At 38.7% G+C, this 17,787-nt stretch overlaps 1 protein-coding gene across 1 annotated transcript in view; it reads right to left on the bottom strand.

Annotated features, from left to right (window-relative positions):
• Positions 1 to 16,677, bottom strand: part of cdh13 (cadherin 13, H-cadherin (heart)) — a 114,860-nt gene extending 98,183 nt beyond the window's left edge. Inside the window, exons 1-2 of the mRNA XM_085915046.1 lie at positions 16,533 to 16,677; positions 87 to 298 (exon numbers count right to left, since the gene is read on the bottom strand). Of these exons, the coding sequence (XP_085771172.1) occupies positions 87 to 298; positions 16,533 to 16,677 (357 nt within the window). The remainder of the gene's footprint in view (positions 1 to 86; positions 299 to 16,532) is intronic.
• Positions 16,678 to 17,787: the final 1,110 nt, after the last annotated feature.

Here is a 17,787-nt window from a genome sequence, read left to right as displayed (position 1 = left end):
TACACACACACATACACACACACACACACACACACACACACACACACACACACACAAAGATTTGGTTACACATTGCATTAACTCACTTTGAGAATATGCGCCGATTCAAGTGGGAGTCCAGTTATGTCCACCTGTGCAATGTCATCTGCGTGAGCACTTAGACCATGGATGAACATGACCGGCCCGCTGTATGTCACATCTTGCAGAGGTACCAAATTCAGGTCTCCATCGACGTGGAAGTTGGTGACAGACACCTCAAAGGCCACGTCTTCATTACCAGCACAATCATCAAATTCAACTGCAAATAAACATATATTGTGAAAATGTCAGACAATCAAGAAAATACAGTTTCTGACTTCTTTCCCTGAGAAGAATACATTAGAATTTTCGAGATGATCCACACATACACAGAAAAACAGATGCCCTGCAGATAAAAATACAAAGCAAAATACAACATGCTCCAAAGGTCTTGGCTGCCATAAAAGAGCCAAAAGAGATCAAATTCACAAACGCTCTGGGTAATATTTATGACCTGCTGCTTTGTTTACACTTTAAACTGGCTGTTTATGCCAAAAAAGAAAAAAATAACTGAATCCTGAAGTGTGGGCATACGGTGAAGCTTTAGATATGTCATAAAACATTGGTTGAATTCAAAGAACAAATGCAGCTCAAATAATAAACGTTATGCAGTGTTTAATTTTGAATGACTTATTCATTGTTTACTTCAGGGGTTTTGGTTGTGTGCGTATGTTCAGTAAAAGAAATTTTGATATAAACTTGCAAAAAATGGATAGCATTTTGTTTTATGTGGTTTTGTAATGTTTTGCTTCTTTGGAGCTTGGACACATTACTCTTAATGGAAAAACAAATCTCTAACTTTATCAAGAACTGTTCGTTTGCGTATTTGAAGCTCAACAGAAGATGTGTGAGGCAGCAGGACAAACCAGAAGGCACAAGCAAATCAATAACTGAATGGCTTTTGCAACCCTATGGAGTGGCCCAGTATGTCCTGTTATCAAACAGATTGAGATCATGTGGCACAACCTCAAGAGGGAGAGTCACACCAGACCTCCCAAGAATATGGTTACACTAAAACAGTTTGTCCAGAGGAATGGTCCAGAATTTCTCTCACTTGTTATGCAAGTTCATTTGTAGCTACAGAAGACATTTTGTTGATGTTGCTGCAAGATTATGAAATCCTAAAATCCAAAGGTACATATACTTTTTGTGTGTTGGTGTGGGATTGTTATCAATTGTCTGGACATGGATGATGATGATCATATGACATTTTATGACCAATTTATTCAGAATTAAAGGAGAGTACAACAATACATAAAATATAACCATTAAATTACAATTAAGCACAAAACCATTCATGAGGAATGCTAATGCCACATGAAGACCAATAATCATACAAGGTTTGTCTGTTTTTTTTTTACTTTTGAACTGTATTTCACCGGAGGTTTGGCAACATTCCAAATTGCAAAACTTGAGGGTGAACGACGGGAGGTTGGTTACCTGCATTAGAAAGATTTGCTTTGAATTAGGCCTACTTTTCACATTGGCACATGTTTCGCCTGACCGTGGGGTGGATCCTGCCGGCAATACTAGCAGACTCCAGTCACAACCATCCACTTTTTTAATCACTCCTACTACTACCTCAGTGTTACAACATGGTTACCCCCCACTGTGGATCCTGGAGTAAGGGACACCACAGGAAGTGAGCATGTGTGGATGTCTACACGTGTTGTTGATTAAGCAGGCAGGTGCAACAAGGATTCACATTGTGCTGTAAAACTCTGTGTGGGTCTCATCGTGTACAACAAAGGCACAACAAGGCTCCAAGTGTCCGCCTCTGACCATATGCTGTTTTATATAATTTGTTTTTTTTTGTATGAGTTAGATTTCAGCTTGGCATGAATCATTTCTATAGCATATTAAATATACACATACAAACATACAAACATACATACAAACATACAAAGATACATACATACATACATACATACATACATACATACATGCATAGATGCATACATGCATACATTCATGCATATATATATATATATATATATATATATATATATATATATATATATATATATATATATATATATATATATATATATATATATATATATATATATATATATATATACACACACACACACACACATATTTAGAACCATCCACACGGACAGTATAAGAGCAATAACGACACACAAGTGAGCAGAAAGAAAGTGAAGCCAGAAGAACATGACAGGACACTAAGCAATAGCTCAAAAAGCCTCATACACTTGTCGTAGCAAAGGCTTAGTCTCAATATTCAACTGATACTTCTAAGCCAACACGAGAGATGTATTAATTTCCGTCCTCTTCCCAAGCCTCAGATTTATTTCAATAACACACTCTTTAGAGTCTACAAATTGCAGTGCCAAACAGTGTCAGTGCCATTTCAAAGGAAGCCAAACAGTGTTTGATGGCATTCTAATGCTGTCAGGTTTTTGAGGGTGGGGGTGATTTCGAAAGGGAGCATGGTGAGCTGGCGGCTTTGATGTCAGATAACAATGACAGAATACAACTTAGCCCACTTTCCACCAACACGTCTTCTTTCTTTTCATAGTGTTTGCCCACGCAACTAAGAAAAACATGGATTAGGGTCACCAAAATCCCACACTGCAGACAACTAAAAAATATGGTCTGTGACAATTTTGCAAGTTGGAGATTAGTTCACTTTAGGCCAAAACCTCCCATGAAGACTGATTATTAAAGACTTGAGCCATGCAAATGCAGGAATTGTTGCTCGAGAGTTGCGGCTTTGATTCTACCTCAATGACCAGCCTCAAACAGCGCCATTGGTGCATGTACATTTCTTACGCATCAGTTGCTTTGGAGCATATTGAATGTAGTACATCTGAATGTTGATGGGATTTCATCCTTGAAAAATAATTGTGTATTCCTCTATTAAACCTCATAACAACCCTGACATGACAAAGTCCATGCAGATCAAGCATCAAACAACACAAGCAATACATTGCTATAAGAATTACATGACATATTCTGTGCTTGATATTCCAATTCTCAGAAATAAAGCGGCAAAGCTTGATCTACAAGATCGTCATTAGCTACTCATATGCTTTAATTTGCACTTTGCTCAAGTATAAGAATTTTCTTATTTTCTTTAGTAGATATCATTTCTTTTATATTATATGTCGAGTCGATATGACGAGATTGATGGGTAGGTGACAATGGGTGTCTTGTTGATGGTTGGCTCTGTATGTCATCAACCTTCCTTATTTTGACAGCATTCTATCCTCCAATGCACACAATGCTAGAGAAAATATTCTCATTGCAGCTTTTTTGTGGACCGACACTTAAAGGCCCAATCTGACTATACCGACCAGTCTACAGCAGTTATTTGGAATTTCTGCTTCATGACCACATCCCCGTCAAACATCGGGATTCTGGAAGAAGGTCATGTGAACTTGGCGGTAAAATCTGTGGCATGGGTGGAAGAGACAACATCTGAAAGATTCCTCTTTTCTCTTTCTACCTTCCACCAAGTATTTTATACATTGTAGAACACATAAGCACGGAGTTCACATCAACCTCCTTGATGGAGTTGCACATTCCAACAAAATTGATGCTGGTACAATATGTGTGGTATATACGTATGTATTCACGTAGTACATGAATGGCAACAAAACAGGTTGAAAAGGTGACATGCTTTGTTTTTTTACTAATGAAACAATTAAAAAAAGAAATACAGTCCTAATCTCATGGTAACACAAAAGCAAGTCAGAATATTGCCAAAGAATTAAACTGGGCCGAAATAACAATGGACAACCAAATCCAGTTCATGTTCACGAAAGAAATATAATACCTCAGCTCGATATTGGCCACCCCGCTTTACTGCTTGATTTAATGAATGTGCAGCGCCTGCCTCTCGATTCACAGCTGCACCACAATAGCAAGGCGGCAGATATCAGTAGCTCCAGATGCTGTGGCCACATTGCTGGAACCAAGCCAAGCTAAATTGCTGTGACTAATTTCCAAACAGTTTAAACTTGCAATCATGTGTATGTTCTCGATGCTAAATCAAATTAGTCCAGTGTCCATCTCTTTGAAATAAGCATTAGGTTAATCTGCTATATTGTATGTCTAGATTTATACCATAACTTCAGCTGATTTGTGAACACAGTGATTTGCAAAACAAGGTACACAAGCGCAACGATTTCAAACTTGAAATATTTTGACAAGCTTCAGCCATTTATTTACCATCATTTTTATGTGCGTTTTCATGACATTCTACAGCACCTTTGTTTAATACCACCCGTGTTTACCAGGATGCAAAACAGACACCTTTTCTCTCTGCTATAAATGGTCACAAACACCAACAAAAGGCAAGTGAATAAGACCCTCATTATCATTGTCTGGCAATAGAGATTGCCTTTCTGGTGTTTTGAATGGGAATGCATGTATTCACCTCATGCATAAAGAGCTGGTTGAAACAATTCACTAAAAGATCATGAATATTTATTAAAGCCTATAAAAGGCTGACTTTAAAACACTATTATGAAAGCTGGAATACCTGCACATCTAATGACCTTGATAACCCCTTTTTCTAGTAATAATTTAAATTAACTTGCATGAACACATCAATGTGTCAAGACACTCTGAATGCTTGTTTAACCATCTTAACAACAAAGGAGTAAAGGTGAGCTACAATAACATGTAAAAACAACAGTAGTGTAAGTGTACATAATTGTTTTAGTAGTAGTTTAGTCATAGTAATAGTTTCAATTGTATTTATCATACAAATTATAATCACCCAGGGGGATTTGAAATACTATTTCATACAATGCAATTCAGGTCAGTTATTCCGTATACGATTTAACACCTCAGTCAAGAAAAATGGTGCGTTGAGACGGAGCGCTGTAGCCATTTTTGTTGATCACGCAAAAAGCACAAAACCGATTTTCATGACACTTTGCAAAGTGGTAGCACCCATTAAGTGAAAATCAAGATAAAAAGTTCCATCACAGCCCAGAACGAAAGCGTATGAAACATTTACTCCACGGAACTTAGTTAGGGGTGACGTTTATATTGTCCTTTAAAAATGCAGACTGGTGTGCAGTTTAGTGCAAAGGGGGAAAAAACACAACAAAGAATACAACTCAGTGCTTTACTGAGTGCGTTTACTATTTCATTCTGAGAAAATGTACCTGGTGACAGCGTAGATGGCCTGATACCAAGTAATATCATCTGTCATCTGCACTGAACTACTTCCAAGTAAGAGAAAGGAAATAAGTCTTCTTTTTTACGTTTATGTTTTCACCATAACTCATGGATTAACTGATTTTTTTTCACTCGGCTGTTCTACTTTACTTGGGCAGTACGAGCTGTGGGCTACAGGCTATTATTACCTCAGCACTGCAGCGTAGCGCCAGTTTATTCGATGCATAGACCTTTTTTTTTTCATTTTCTATTCTTTGTTTTCTAAAACTCCCTCAACTGCCAATTGTTTCAAAGCTGAACGATCTACCAAGTCTGGCTTTAAACATTACAGAAAGCCACTGACAAACTGGATGGGTTGCGTAAAGCAAGAAGAAAGGTAAACTGAAAAATACCCAGATTGAACCCACACTAAACTCTATGTGGAACTGAGTCAAATTGGGAACCTAGAAGTTCCAACTCCTGATTTATTGGAGCCTTTTTGCACAACACAAGATCAACTATGCAATGTTTCTCACTCTTCCTCACAATCCTCTATATATATATATAAGTAATTGTGTTATACATTACTTCTTGACGTATAAGATCTTCCTTTCTGAAATATGCAATCATACCTGGCTCGCGCTTTCATACAGTATGCCTTTGGTACACAAAATTGGATGCGTAAAATATGCCTCAGACCCAGTCTCACTTCCAGAAAGCCCAAATGTCCACGAGGACTCAGCACTGTCATGCTGTGAAGTGCTGGCAGGCTTCTGTGTGGAACTTCAGAGTCGTTTATCCATTTCTCTTTGTGCTTTCCAATTCTGTAGTGCTGCTCCCACTTGAGGAATCATCACTCAAGAGAGCATTCTAGCATTACACACATCACGGCAAAATAACTAATGATGTAACTAATCCCAAAATAGCTAACAACCAACGTGACCAAACATAACTATGAATTAGCTGGTCACAAAGCACAATTATATGTGCTTATTTGTTCTCGTTTATCCAGATAATAGAATTTTGTGAAATAATGTACCTTTTAGGGCTCGTCAAGAAAAACTGATGTGCGGCGATTGATAGCATAAATAACATTGGAGAGCTGTCTGGCAAAAGGTCTGCAAACGAGACAAGCTTTCGCCCTTCAGTTACTCGTTTCTGTGAATTTGTACTAACAGAATGTACAATTCACCAGCTGGCCAGTAATCAGTCAAAAGCTGGAAGGATACAGAGACTCGGGGGGGTTGCGCATCCATCCATCCATCCATCCATCCATCCATCCATCCATCCATCCATCCATCCATCCATCCATCCATCCATCCATCCATCCATCCATCCATACATCCATACATACATCCATACATACATCCATACATCCATACATCCATACATCCATACATACATCCATACATCTTCTATACCGCTTGTCCCCAAGGAGGTCGCGGGCGTGCTGGAGCCTATCCCAGCAGTCATCGGGCAGTAGGTGGGAGACACCCTGAACTGGTTGCCAGCCGATCGCAGGGCACACAGAGATGAACAACCATCCCAACCAATTTAGAGTGCTCAATCGGCCTACCAAGCATGTTTTTGGGATGTGGGAGGAAACTGTGAGAAAACACACGTGGACACGGGGAAAACATGTAAACTCTCTAACTGTGAGGTGGACATGCTAGGTTGCGCATACATGTGGAACCTAAACCTGTTTGTGGATAACATGTAAAGTACTGTTTTGCATATGGCCACTTCTTGATCGATGGGCTCACAGAGGATGAGCGGGCATGTCTGACCAGGTTTCACACAGGACTAACAAATACCAAACAAATTAGTATAGATCGATTGTACAACAATATTTGTGGGGGGATAAAAAAGGAGAAAAGCAGTTGCCAGTGAGTGTAGTCCTTTTCAAAGTCACGGACTAGTGGCCTAATATCATAATACATCAACGTACAACATACTTGCAGTTTAGGTTTTATTTTTTTATCATGTAAACATATCCTAAAACAGGGTATAAACACTTCTTTGAACACTGATTTAGACATTCATGTTGAGATGTCGCTTTTTAGATTTCAGCCATTATTGACTATATCCGCATCAAAAGAATACTCAACATTTTTCGCTCTTGCACAGAAAACCCCAAAACACACCCCTGACACAAAATCAAATTCAACTGACTTCTGGAAAGGGGGCCTGAGACTTAAAAGTAGCTATGAGGAGTTTGAATGTCATATTTAAGCATATGTTGTTTGGAGCCTGTGAGGGCTCAGCATTGCACATTTTCAACGTAGGGCAACAGATGCTCCATTAAGATTTGACGTGACCATAAAAAGCTACTCGTGCACTTCAAACTCAAACTAAATATGTCCCCAATGAAATCCAGCTTATAGTTTAGTATTAATGCAGACCAATGCAGATAAGAGAATACATAATTGCTTTTGCATATAACAGCCAAGCAGAAAATAGATGGAATTGCTGCCACATGCAGTGACACCAAAACCTGTCAATCAAACACAGTTGTTGTGTCTATCCAGCACACACACGTGCCCACACACAATAGTACACAGCAAATAAACCGTAATTTAGCAAACAAAGTGACATCAGGAACCAGGCAATGCATTTGGAGGTTGGCAAATCAATAAGCTTTTAGGAAAGCAATGTCCTTCAGGTCGAAGGCTGTAAGGTTACTCAGCACTTTTTTGTCCAAGATGCAAAAACAAAAACAGCATATGACAAAATATTTCCACCAAATTGCCTCTGTGTATTTATCCTCACGTTTTAGTCATACAGTGCTGTTTTGAAGTTTGTGGTTTTTTTTTTTTTTTTTTCAAAATTAAATATCACATATATTTTAGAGCCAATAATTGCTGAAACTGAAAAACAAAGAAAATTAGGAAAGTAAAACAGAATAATAGGGACATTCTGTTTTGAAGTTTGTTAGTGTTTTTTTTTTTCCCAAATTAAATACCACATATATTTATTTTTGAGCTAATAATTGCTGAAACAGAAAAACAAAGAAAATTAGGAAAGTAAAACAGAATAATAGGGACATTTTTTATTTTGGACAAATTTAATAGTTATTACATTCATGGTTGGTGATGTTCTTATTGCATTTGTAATGTTGCAAAAGTTATCCATGTATAATTCAACCGAATAAAAGGTCAACTTGCAGATGCCATACATGTTTTTATCTCAAGACTTAAAGCTGTTTTTAACTTATTGTCCAAGTGAAAGAAGAGGCAAAGCATGTCAAAGTATGCCATCTTTCAGACAAGTTATTGCACAAACACTAACAGCTTGTTATAAGTTAGGATGGCACATGGAAATGTTAACGCAGCCCTTCTATTTTTGAGTGACTGAACGATTATCAACAAGATGTGACATGCTGGATGCAAGACTGAGTGGTGTCAAAAGGATCAGATCAGCCATTCCCCCCCTAAAAAAACAAAAAACTAAAAGCTTGCTTATGTCTTGACAGGAGAGAACAACCTGTGCTTATCAAAACAATAATACTTTTCATGCTGCATGGAACTACAACAGACAGGATATGGAGAGTGGGCTACAAAATAATGAGGAGCGTCTTGATGACGATGAAAGACGATCCCATGGGATGTTTGTTAGCGGGCCTCTTCTGTTCCAATGCTACAAATTCTATAAATGTATTCAATTGGCCATGAAAATAACAAAATGGTGTCACATTAAATTCACGCCGTAGACCGAGTCAACTGGGGTTGAGGTGTAATGCAGGTTTATAATTAACATCAACACATCTATCTATTTGTTTTATTCTAAAAAGGAGAGAGAGAGATTTAATGTAAAAAAAAATATATTCAATTGAGTGAGGAAGTCAAATGTATTGATTATAGTCCTTAATCGCAGAAGCGTCTCAAAGGGCTTCACATTCTTCATTTTGGATACATGCAATTTTGATCTTTTTCAAGTATTTTTTATTGTATTTCTCTGTATGTTTAGTTCTGAATTGTGGCGCAATTGACAATTAATTCAGAATGTTATGGAACATTTTAAGCGTCTCAAAGGGCTTCACATGCCGGCATCCACTTTTCTTGACCCCCAGGAGGGTGAAGAAAAACTGAATAAAACTCATCAGACTTAAAGTCAAGAAAAAAAGTAATGCAGTATTCATCTTATAACAGTTCATGTCTGCTTGCCAAAATATGCTTCCTTTTAAAGCCGCAATTAAAACTTCCATGTTACTAATTGATGAATTGCCTCAAAGTGCACAGCCTGTGTTGAATTAAACATGTCGAATTTATTCCAGGAGTGCTGTTTGTTGAAGTTGCTAGATGTACTGCAATTTGCATGAGAAATGTAATTTTCATTTTTCCTGGGGTAAGACAGCTACACGTGTGTTGTGTGATCATTACAGGAAGGAAGTAGATGTTAACGCCTTTAGGAAGTAGACAGACGGCAGATATGTAGGGAACAAGCATGCAATCATTGCCAATTGTACACTGATTGCAGATGCGTGCATTGGCAGCCTCGTGTATCTGTCGGACACTGAGCAGCAGGTGGGCTGACTGAAAGACGAGCTATCGGAAAGTCACATTATATACCAACAAATAATATGCCTTTGAATATCAGCAAAGTTTTCTTTTGTTTAACTAGGAAAGGTTGTAAAAAACAAAGGATTGTGTTAATTTCATCTGTTAATTACTTTTAATGAAATAATCCAGAAGGTGGAGTAACACTCAGACAGAGCAAATATAGACATTTGGTGTGACCTTTAATGATTTTTATTTTACTACAGAGTGCAAGATGATATCCTGTGGATGATGTTAAGGGCCCTTTGGCCTTAACATCACTTTGAAAAAAAAACCTACATGGAGTAACAAATTATAATGATTATTTTAACTGTATTTTATTCGACCTATACTTTCGTTATCTGAAGGAAATAGTGCTACTGTTTGCCTCAATTTTAAAAGCTGATGAATTGCTTTTTATCTTTTGGCTGCTTTGGTTAATGTAGCTACATCAGACATTTGCTTAGCAGTAGGAGCAAGTTTCATGACAGTTGTTATTTTTATTTAAATATTCTAAATAAAGGGGGAAAAGCTAGTTCATAACTTGACAACTTATGTAAAAACAGCTGCACACTCACATCCCATGTACGCTTGCATATCCATACAAAGTAATGGCCTTTGTAATTACAGTCATTCCTCAAAAGCACACCTTGATTTATTGTCAAATTAAAAATCCAGCCGAAAAGAGGCTGCAAGTCGCTGTTACTGCAGCGACAAAATGTGATTAATGCTTTGCTATCAGGGGCCTGAGAGTGGCATGATCCGGATACGCACCCGGGTAGGCATAGAGGGCTGAGTGGGAGTATCAATGCATATGACCACGCTTTGGATGATGGAATAGGCGTGAGTCCTGCTGAAAACTTGGAAGAGTTGGGTGGGGGTACTGTGGGGTAGATTATTGCTATATTTAGGAAGTGGAGCATGGATGGGTGGTAGTGAATGTACACCTGCTTCACATCTTACACACGGTTCTATCGATTTATTCTCAGTCGGAATATTCAGCAATTTTACCATCCATTTTTAGGTAATGTACCTAAAAAAAATAAAACAATAAGCCAACAAAGATAGGTGAACAAGAAGAATAGTTCCAACACAGAAAAGAAACTAAAACTGTCTTTCCTATGTGGCATTATGGATTAATGACACAAAGATAAGACCCTTAAGAGTGCACTTCATCCCACTCTGGTGGAGATGAAACATAAATCATCTAAAACTCCCAAGCAAATGCAGGAGCAGAGAGGGGGGAATAAAAAAGCTGTGGGAGATGTCTCGCCAATTTATCAATAACCGAAAGACTATTTCTGACTTCAAGTACTTTTGACTTTTCGGGATGATAAAAAAAAAAAAAAAATGTCAGCAGGTGCTCAGGAGGGATTCATGAACCATGCCAGCAAGCAGGTCTTTGGCGCTCCCTTCATATGGTTTTGGGCCTCGCGCCAACCAGGGGAGATTCACATCCTGCTGCTCAGCATCAAATAGCAAATTTGCCTCCTAATTCCAAGCCTGGGGAGATTCTCATTCATGTCATTTATTTTGCAAGTCAAAGAATTCAAAGCTTGTGTTTGAGGAAGTAAGATTCCGCCTATAGAAACCTTACCATTACTGGCCTGCAGGATGCAAATGAGTTATCCTCATTTCTTCTCCTTATCGTTTATCACAGCAACATGCCCTCCAGTTTACTGCACCACTACTATAATGCATAAAAATCATAATAACCATGCATAATTTTACAATCTCAGTCTCGAAGGCCCGAGCAAAAGTCCTGCTTAGTTCATTATCGATATTATACATAACAATTGTGTAGAAAAGCATACAGCAGGCTGGTGGGCATTATTTTGCAGGGAGCCAAGCAGAGTACCATCTTTCTGAACTTATCTGAACTACAACCCATTGTAAAAGCAACCCAACTGTCTTGTTTGTGTGCAATCACAGCACACCACAAAGAGAGAGAAAAAAGAAGAGAAAGTCTTTTAAAACTTTGACTACTTTTCACAGTTGGGAGGCAAAAGATTCTTTGAATAGCAATCATTGGCCATGACACTCCCCTTCACACTCCAGTAATGTTTGAAAGACACTCAAGACACAGAATCTATGAAGGGGACGTCAAAACATCCTGTTCTTTTGTGTGAAATAGCATTAAGAGTATCATCAGTAGTCAATATTACAGAATAAAAGGGAATGTTGCAATATTGCAAGGTTTGGAACAATTTATTGAAAGATTATCTTGACCAAAATGTGTCCTATATGTGTGTTTTGTTTGTGTGGTACATAAAAACTATTTAAGGATTGCCTCAAAACTTTATGGAGAGGGTAAGGCATGAGTCAAAAGGGGAAGAAAAGACAACATTTCACTGAAGATTCGGATTGTGGATCCAAATACTGAAGACTATATTTACCCTCTGACTTTTTGATTTATTTTGAAGATTGCAGTTGAAATTGTCAGTGTGCAAGATAATGCCAGGCTCAAACACTCTATGAATGAGCTTAAGTGTGTATTCAGAAAAGTCCTTCAGTCTGCTTGTTTGGTCCGGGCCAAAAGCGAACTTAATTTTTTTCATTTGGTGCGGTTCCCATTCAGACTGTACATTTTGCAAGTGAAGTATATTAGTATAACACAACCACGCTTGTGATGATCTGTGCTCCAATTGGACAGCAATGACCAGCTCTACACACAGAGCACAGACCCGGAAATGGAGGAAAACACGTGTTGGCTTGTTAAGCCCAAAAATGTGCATCTATCCTGGAGTTGGTTCAAATCTATGCTGTTTGTATTCACACCTGAAGCGAACCCCACCAGAGTCCGTTTGGAAGCGAACCGGGACCACCCTGTTCTTTAATCCATACCAGGATTTGTTTGCGTGTATTCACACCTGCATAAAAGGTCCGGAATCAAACCTTGGTCCTTTTAAAGTGGACCAAACAGTCAGGTCTGAATACGCCCTCAGGATCATGTACTAAATAAAGGCCCTTCATAACCTGCTTTTTACACACTGCTCATCCACACAGAAACAATCTCATAAAAGGTTTGAGAAATCTAGCCGTGAATCAGCATCAACCGGCACGCAACAGATAAATTGGATCATTATAGTGCAAGCAGTCAGGAGCTGCGAATCCCTTGTCATTCCTCCCTGTACAATGCGTGAGTGTGACAAGACCAGAATTCAAAATTGGATTCAAAAAGGAATTATTAGTCAGCTTGGATTGATCGGCTGTAACAGCCCAAAATTCTGGATAGGATGCATGTGAAACAAGTTTCATCAGGACAAACAAACAAATTACAGTCAAATTGAATTATATTCTGATGAGTAATATTGAGATGTGATGACTGGCTTGCTAAATACAGTCAATAGAATGCAGCAAATCTTTGCAACATTGTCAGCTTGTACACTTTCTTTCTATATTCTTCTTGAATTTTCCCCTTCAGTATTTTTTGGTTACTAATCTAAATGTTTTGTACCTCACTGGCCATGTTGGATTTGCTCTATTCACCCAAAACTGAAAAAAACATGTCAGAGGTCTTAAACTGCCCAAGGATACATCACTTGCACAAAGCTGCATTTATCTCTCATTTTGTCGAATCAACCTTTGTTGTTTCTTTCCTAATTTTCTAAACCATCCTGCCTCGACTCAGCACACAGGGTTCATTTATACTTTGAATTTTCCTCTAAGAAAGACATTTTCTCAATTGGTCTTTGTGACCTAGCCTTTTCCATTTGCTTATACAGTATTTTTCAATTTTCACTTGCATGAATTTTTGATGCAACCAAAGACCTTTGAAGGAAAGAAGAAAGGGGCAGTGCAGAGTGGCGGGCAGAGAAAACAGAGAACCCATTTTTTTCTGATGAGACAACTGAAGAAAAAAACACATTGATGGGGAGTACAACCGAACAACAGAAGTGGGACTAAGAGAGAATGTTAGAACATTGAATGCAAATGTGTTGTATGGTCGTACATGACCATTAGCTAAGACGGATGTCCTTGAACTTTGCTCTGCGCCAACAGATATCGCACTCTCCAATAGTAATTATATAGAGAGGTCTATGGCAGGTGGCAAAGGCCTGAGCTGAATTTACATAAATTTGCATGTGTCACCAGGCCTGGCTGCAGCCTCTGGCATTTAGACTGAATCAGGCAAATACTCACTGTTTATTTTTTATTTTTTTATCATACAATAAAACGCTGGTTGGCAGTGTACGACGATGCGCTCTAAGAAGCCATTTTCCTTCAGAGACTGCTTTTAGTTGTGCCATCAGTTTTTCCTCACAGATCTAAGATCATAGATATTGTGCCTTTATATTCAGCATATATAGTAGCTTGGTTTTGAGTGACACTGGTGGGGGTATTAATTCAACATGTTTGAAGTGTTAAGTTTTAGGTTTCTTTTATTCACAGGAAGGTCTGGTGTGGTTTGAAATTAAAAAGAAGACACAATGAACACTATAGTGCTATGGTTGAAATATTTGAGCCGTTTTAAATATGACACATACTTTTAAGATAAACTCAGTCAGCCTGTAGGGTGAATCCACTAGAAAGGTACTTTGAAGAGTGCATTAGCAGGGGCGGAGTTACATGGTAGCCAATGGTGTCTGTGTTCTGAAGACATTTATCTGTGGCGTCCATTGGCCCACCACCGGCCAGTTGTGGCCATGATAAGCAATGACTTGGCTATGTGTGTTGTGTACGGCTGTGGGAATACGTGCTTAATGAGTTTAGTAAACCGTGTCATCCTCAACCCCTCCACTGAAAAGGTTCTGGCTTACTGGCTATTCCCTCGCGTAAAGGTTTTGTTTTAGATTTGTGGTATTCTGCAGTGGGTTAGAAGATGGGTTGCTTCCTCATTGAGAGGTCAGTGGGATTGTGTGTTTTTGTTCTTTGTGAGTCAGGTATATTAAAATGATTAAAAAAAAACAGTTGGGATCAAAGTGCAGTCATACAGCTATGTCATGTACATGTATGTGCAACACGGTATGTTCATGCATGTGCTGTCATGTGCATGGTTTGTGCAACACAGTATGTTCATGCATGTGCTGTCATGTGGATGGTTCTGTCCACAGCCTGTGAGAAGAGGGACCTCTGCAGTGGGAGGTGTTTCTGCTGACAGAAACATATTCCAGGTAATGGAAGCACTCTGTCGTCCCACGGCAGTGCACTAAAGCAGAACTGAGCTCTGTCTCCTACTACACGCTCCACTGAGCCTCCAGATGACAAACCGCTTCACTGAGTGACCAAAATCAAACCAAATAAAGTTTAAAAAGGTGGGTGAAAAAGATTGGAGGTGGAAGTATTGCTTTTTGCTGTGGAGGTTGGAAATGTTTCTTGAAAGAAAAACAACTGCTTATAAAAGCCAGAGGATTCATGTGACAAGGTACAGCATGCTATAAAAGTAGAAAACATCGTGTGCATTTAGACGCAGTCAGTTGTGCACAAGCAGAAATAAAAATTCTGCATATGTTCAAGCAGGAATAGAAATTCTGCTGGAATCTCATATACGAGGTAGGCACAAAAAACACACAAAAACACACAAAAACACACAAAAAACTCAAACACACACACACACAAAGAAAGTGTAGGCACAGTGGAAAAAAATTGTTACCGAAAAGATAATGCACAGAAGTACTTATAGAAATAAAAAAAAAAATACAACACAGAAATGTTCCTTCCTCCACTATTTTCTTAAGAAAACCAACAAAAACCCCAAACGCCCCGCCCCCTCAAATGCACTGCTCCAGTGAGTGCTTGTCATGTTCACATCTGTGTTCATAGAAAAGAGTTGATTAACTATTGACTCTGCGGGGAAAAATTGTGCACTATGCTGGTAAAAGAAGAATTTCTCATTTTCACCCGCGAAGGTGTGACATTTCGTTTACGTTTGGAATTCTGAAGATCCATATGTGGCCACATAGCTAGGGGTATTATACTACTTTACAAAACCAGTGGCAGAATATAGATGATCTAGAACATATATGCCACTCTCACCCAATAGCTAGAATTTGGGCTCATTATTTAGTTGCTACATGACATTTTGGAGCCACCCATTGTTCGCCCACCCACTGAGCTGAAATTGCTAACACTGATTAGCAGGGAGCTTATATATTTTATTTCTAACCTTCAAGAGAGCCAGTGAGGATGTTTCAGTCACTCACCGAGTACATTGTTGCTTATGCACACAGATACTGAGATTGTGATGTGGCCGTGGCATAAAGAAACTGTGAGACCAAATTCCACTAGATCTTACAAAAAAACCAGAATAGAATTCAGAGGAAACATGAACGAGTTACACAAGCCTAACAGTTTGTTCTGTACCATAGCGATAATCTTTGAATTGATGACTCAGTAATGGTGGTGGATGTGATTAACAATATCTATATACTGTATTTTCCGGACTATAAGGTGCACCGGACTATAAGGCGCACCTTCAATAAATGGCCTGTTTTAAAACTATGTCCTTATATAAGGCGCACCGGACTATAAGGCGCACCATTAATGTATCATGTCAGATATTTAATCCAAATCAAATCAATCTCCATTTTATCTTTTTTATTTCAACTTCAGCTACATCGCAATTATTCATCACCATGCACGCTCTTTTACAAATCATTGTATTGTGATAAATATTCGCGATGAAGGTGAGATCCACAGGTTGTATCCTGCATTATTTCGGATTATTCTCATGAATTTTGTTCTCTAAATGGGTAATTGCAAAAAATAGACTTTTCTAATCACGATGTCTCTCGCAGACATTTTGGAAGGCAGTATTCTAAGAGTGTTCATTTCACTGACCTTGTAGAAGTGGCAAGCCTTTCTGGAAAGTTTGCCTGTATGCCACCTGGTATTGTTTGACCTGGAAGCCAGGTACACAGTCTTCATGGTGACCTTGCTCTTGTCCACTGGCAAAAGTCTGCAAAAGAAAAAGATAGAGTCGCATTTGAAAAGAAAATCTTCTTACTCAGTTATTTAAACAACAATTTCCAATCAGCACAGTTCGAGTGAGGAGCACACCCTCTCGGTCCCAGAGGAGTTACAGTCAAAGAGGTTCTGATTATGCTAATAAGCTAGGCCTCACTGTGTACTTTTCTAAGTGGATTGGAGGGATGTCAGTGCACTCTCCTGAGGGTTGTCTCACTGTTGGCAGCACTTCCTGCTGCTGCAGCAAGAGAAGCTTCACTGTAACTTAAGATTCATGAAAGGCAGCTTGAGATATCGGAATTAATTATATGGGGGCCTCTGATAAGAGCATCCCACATAGTGAGCTGCACTCGTTATCAGAGGATGCAGGTCAAAAGATGAATAACCACAGGCTATTTTTATATTGACAGCAGGCTACCTTTTGGCATCTTTGTATCGTTTAAAGAACATTGTTTTGGGGTGGGGGGGGGTTACTATGAAATTATGCCAAATATGTTAGCCATACTGCAGATAACTACAATTTTATATTTGTAAAGCGTAAAAAACACAGTACTGATCTGCACTTTTTGTTACCCTCCAGTTAGCGACCATGAGAGAGGAGCAAAATGAAAATGGAATGGAATTTAATTCACAGTATTTATCATCATCCAAACGTCTCAAGAGCTTCACACTGTAAATTGGGCAACCTGATTGGGGACAGACTAATGTGACAATCTGAGGTTTTTCAGAAGTTGACAGTCCTGTTTTCGATCCAGCTATAGCCATACTTTCCCCAAATTCCTTGATGGGAACAGATGTCAGATAAGTGATAAGATTGTGCCAAGTAAAAGATGTTTTCTAATGTGTATCAAGACACAGAATACTGAGTGCTGTTCAGATGACAGTACAAATAAAATCACATCCCTAATATTAACCACTAGCATTATCATCAGATAGAGGTATTGCTTTGAACAACAGGGCAAAAGAGTCGGATCAAAGATGACCCTTCCATCTCAAATTGCAATAAAAAAAATACTAAATTAACCAATCTAATTTTATTGATCATTCCCCATAGAATTTAGTCAAATGCAACAACATGATCTAATGTGGACTGACATTCAGGCAGGTTTTAACTGAGGTGGCATTTCGT

This window comes from Syngnathus leptorhynchus, chromosome 6 (assembly GCF_054491065.1).
Source record: "Syngnathus leptorhynchus isolate UIUO chromosome 6, UIUO_Slep, whole genome shotgun sequence".
Taxonomy (NCBI): Eukaryota; Metazoa; Chordata; class Actinopteri; order Syngnathiformes; family Syngnathidae; genus Syngnathus; species Syngnathus leptorhynchus.
The sequence above is the reverse complement of the archived record's forward strand: the minus strand, read 5'-3'. Positions and strand labels throughout refer to the sequence as shown.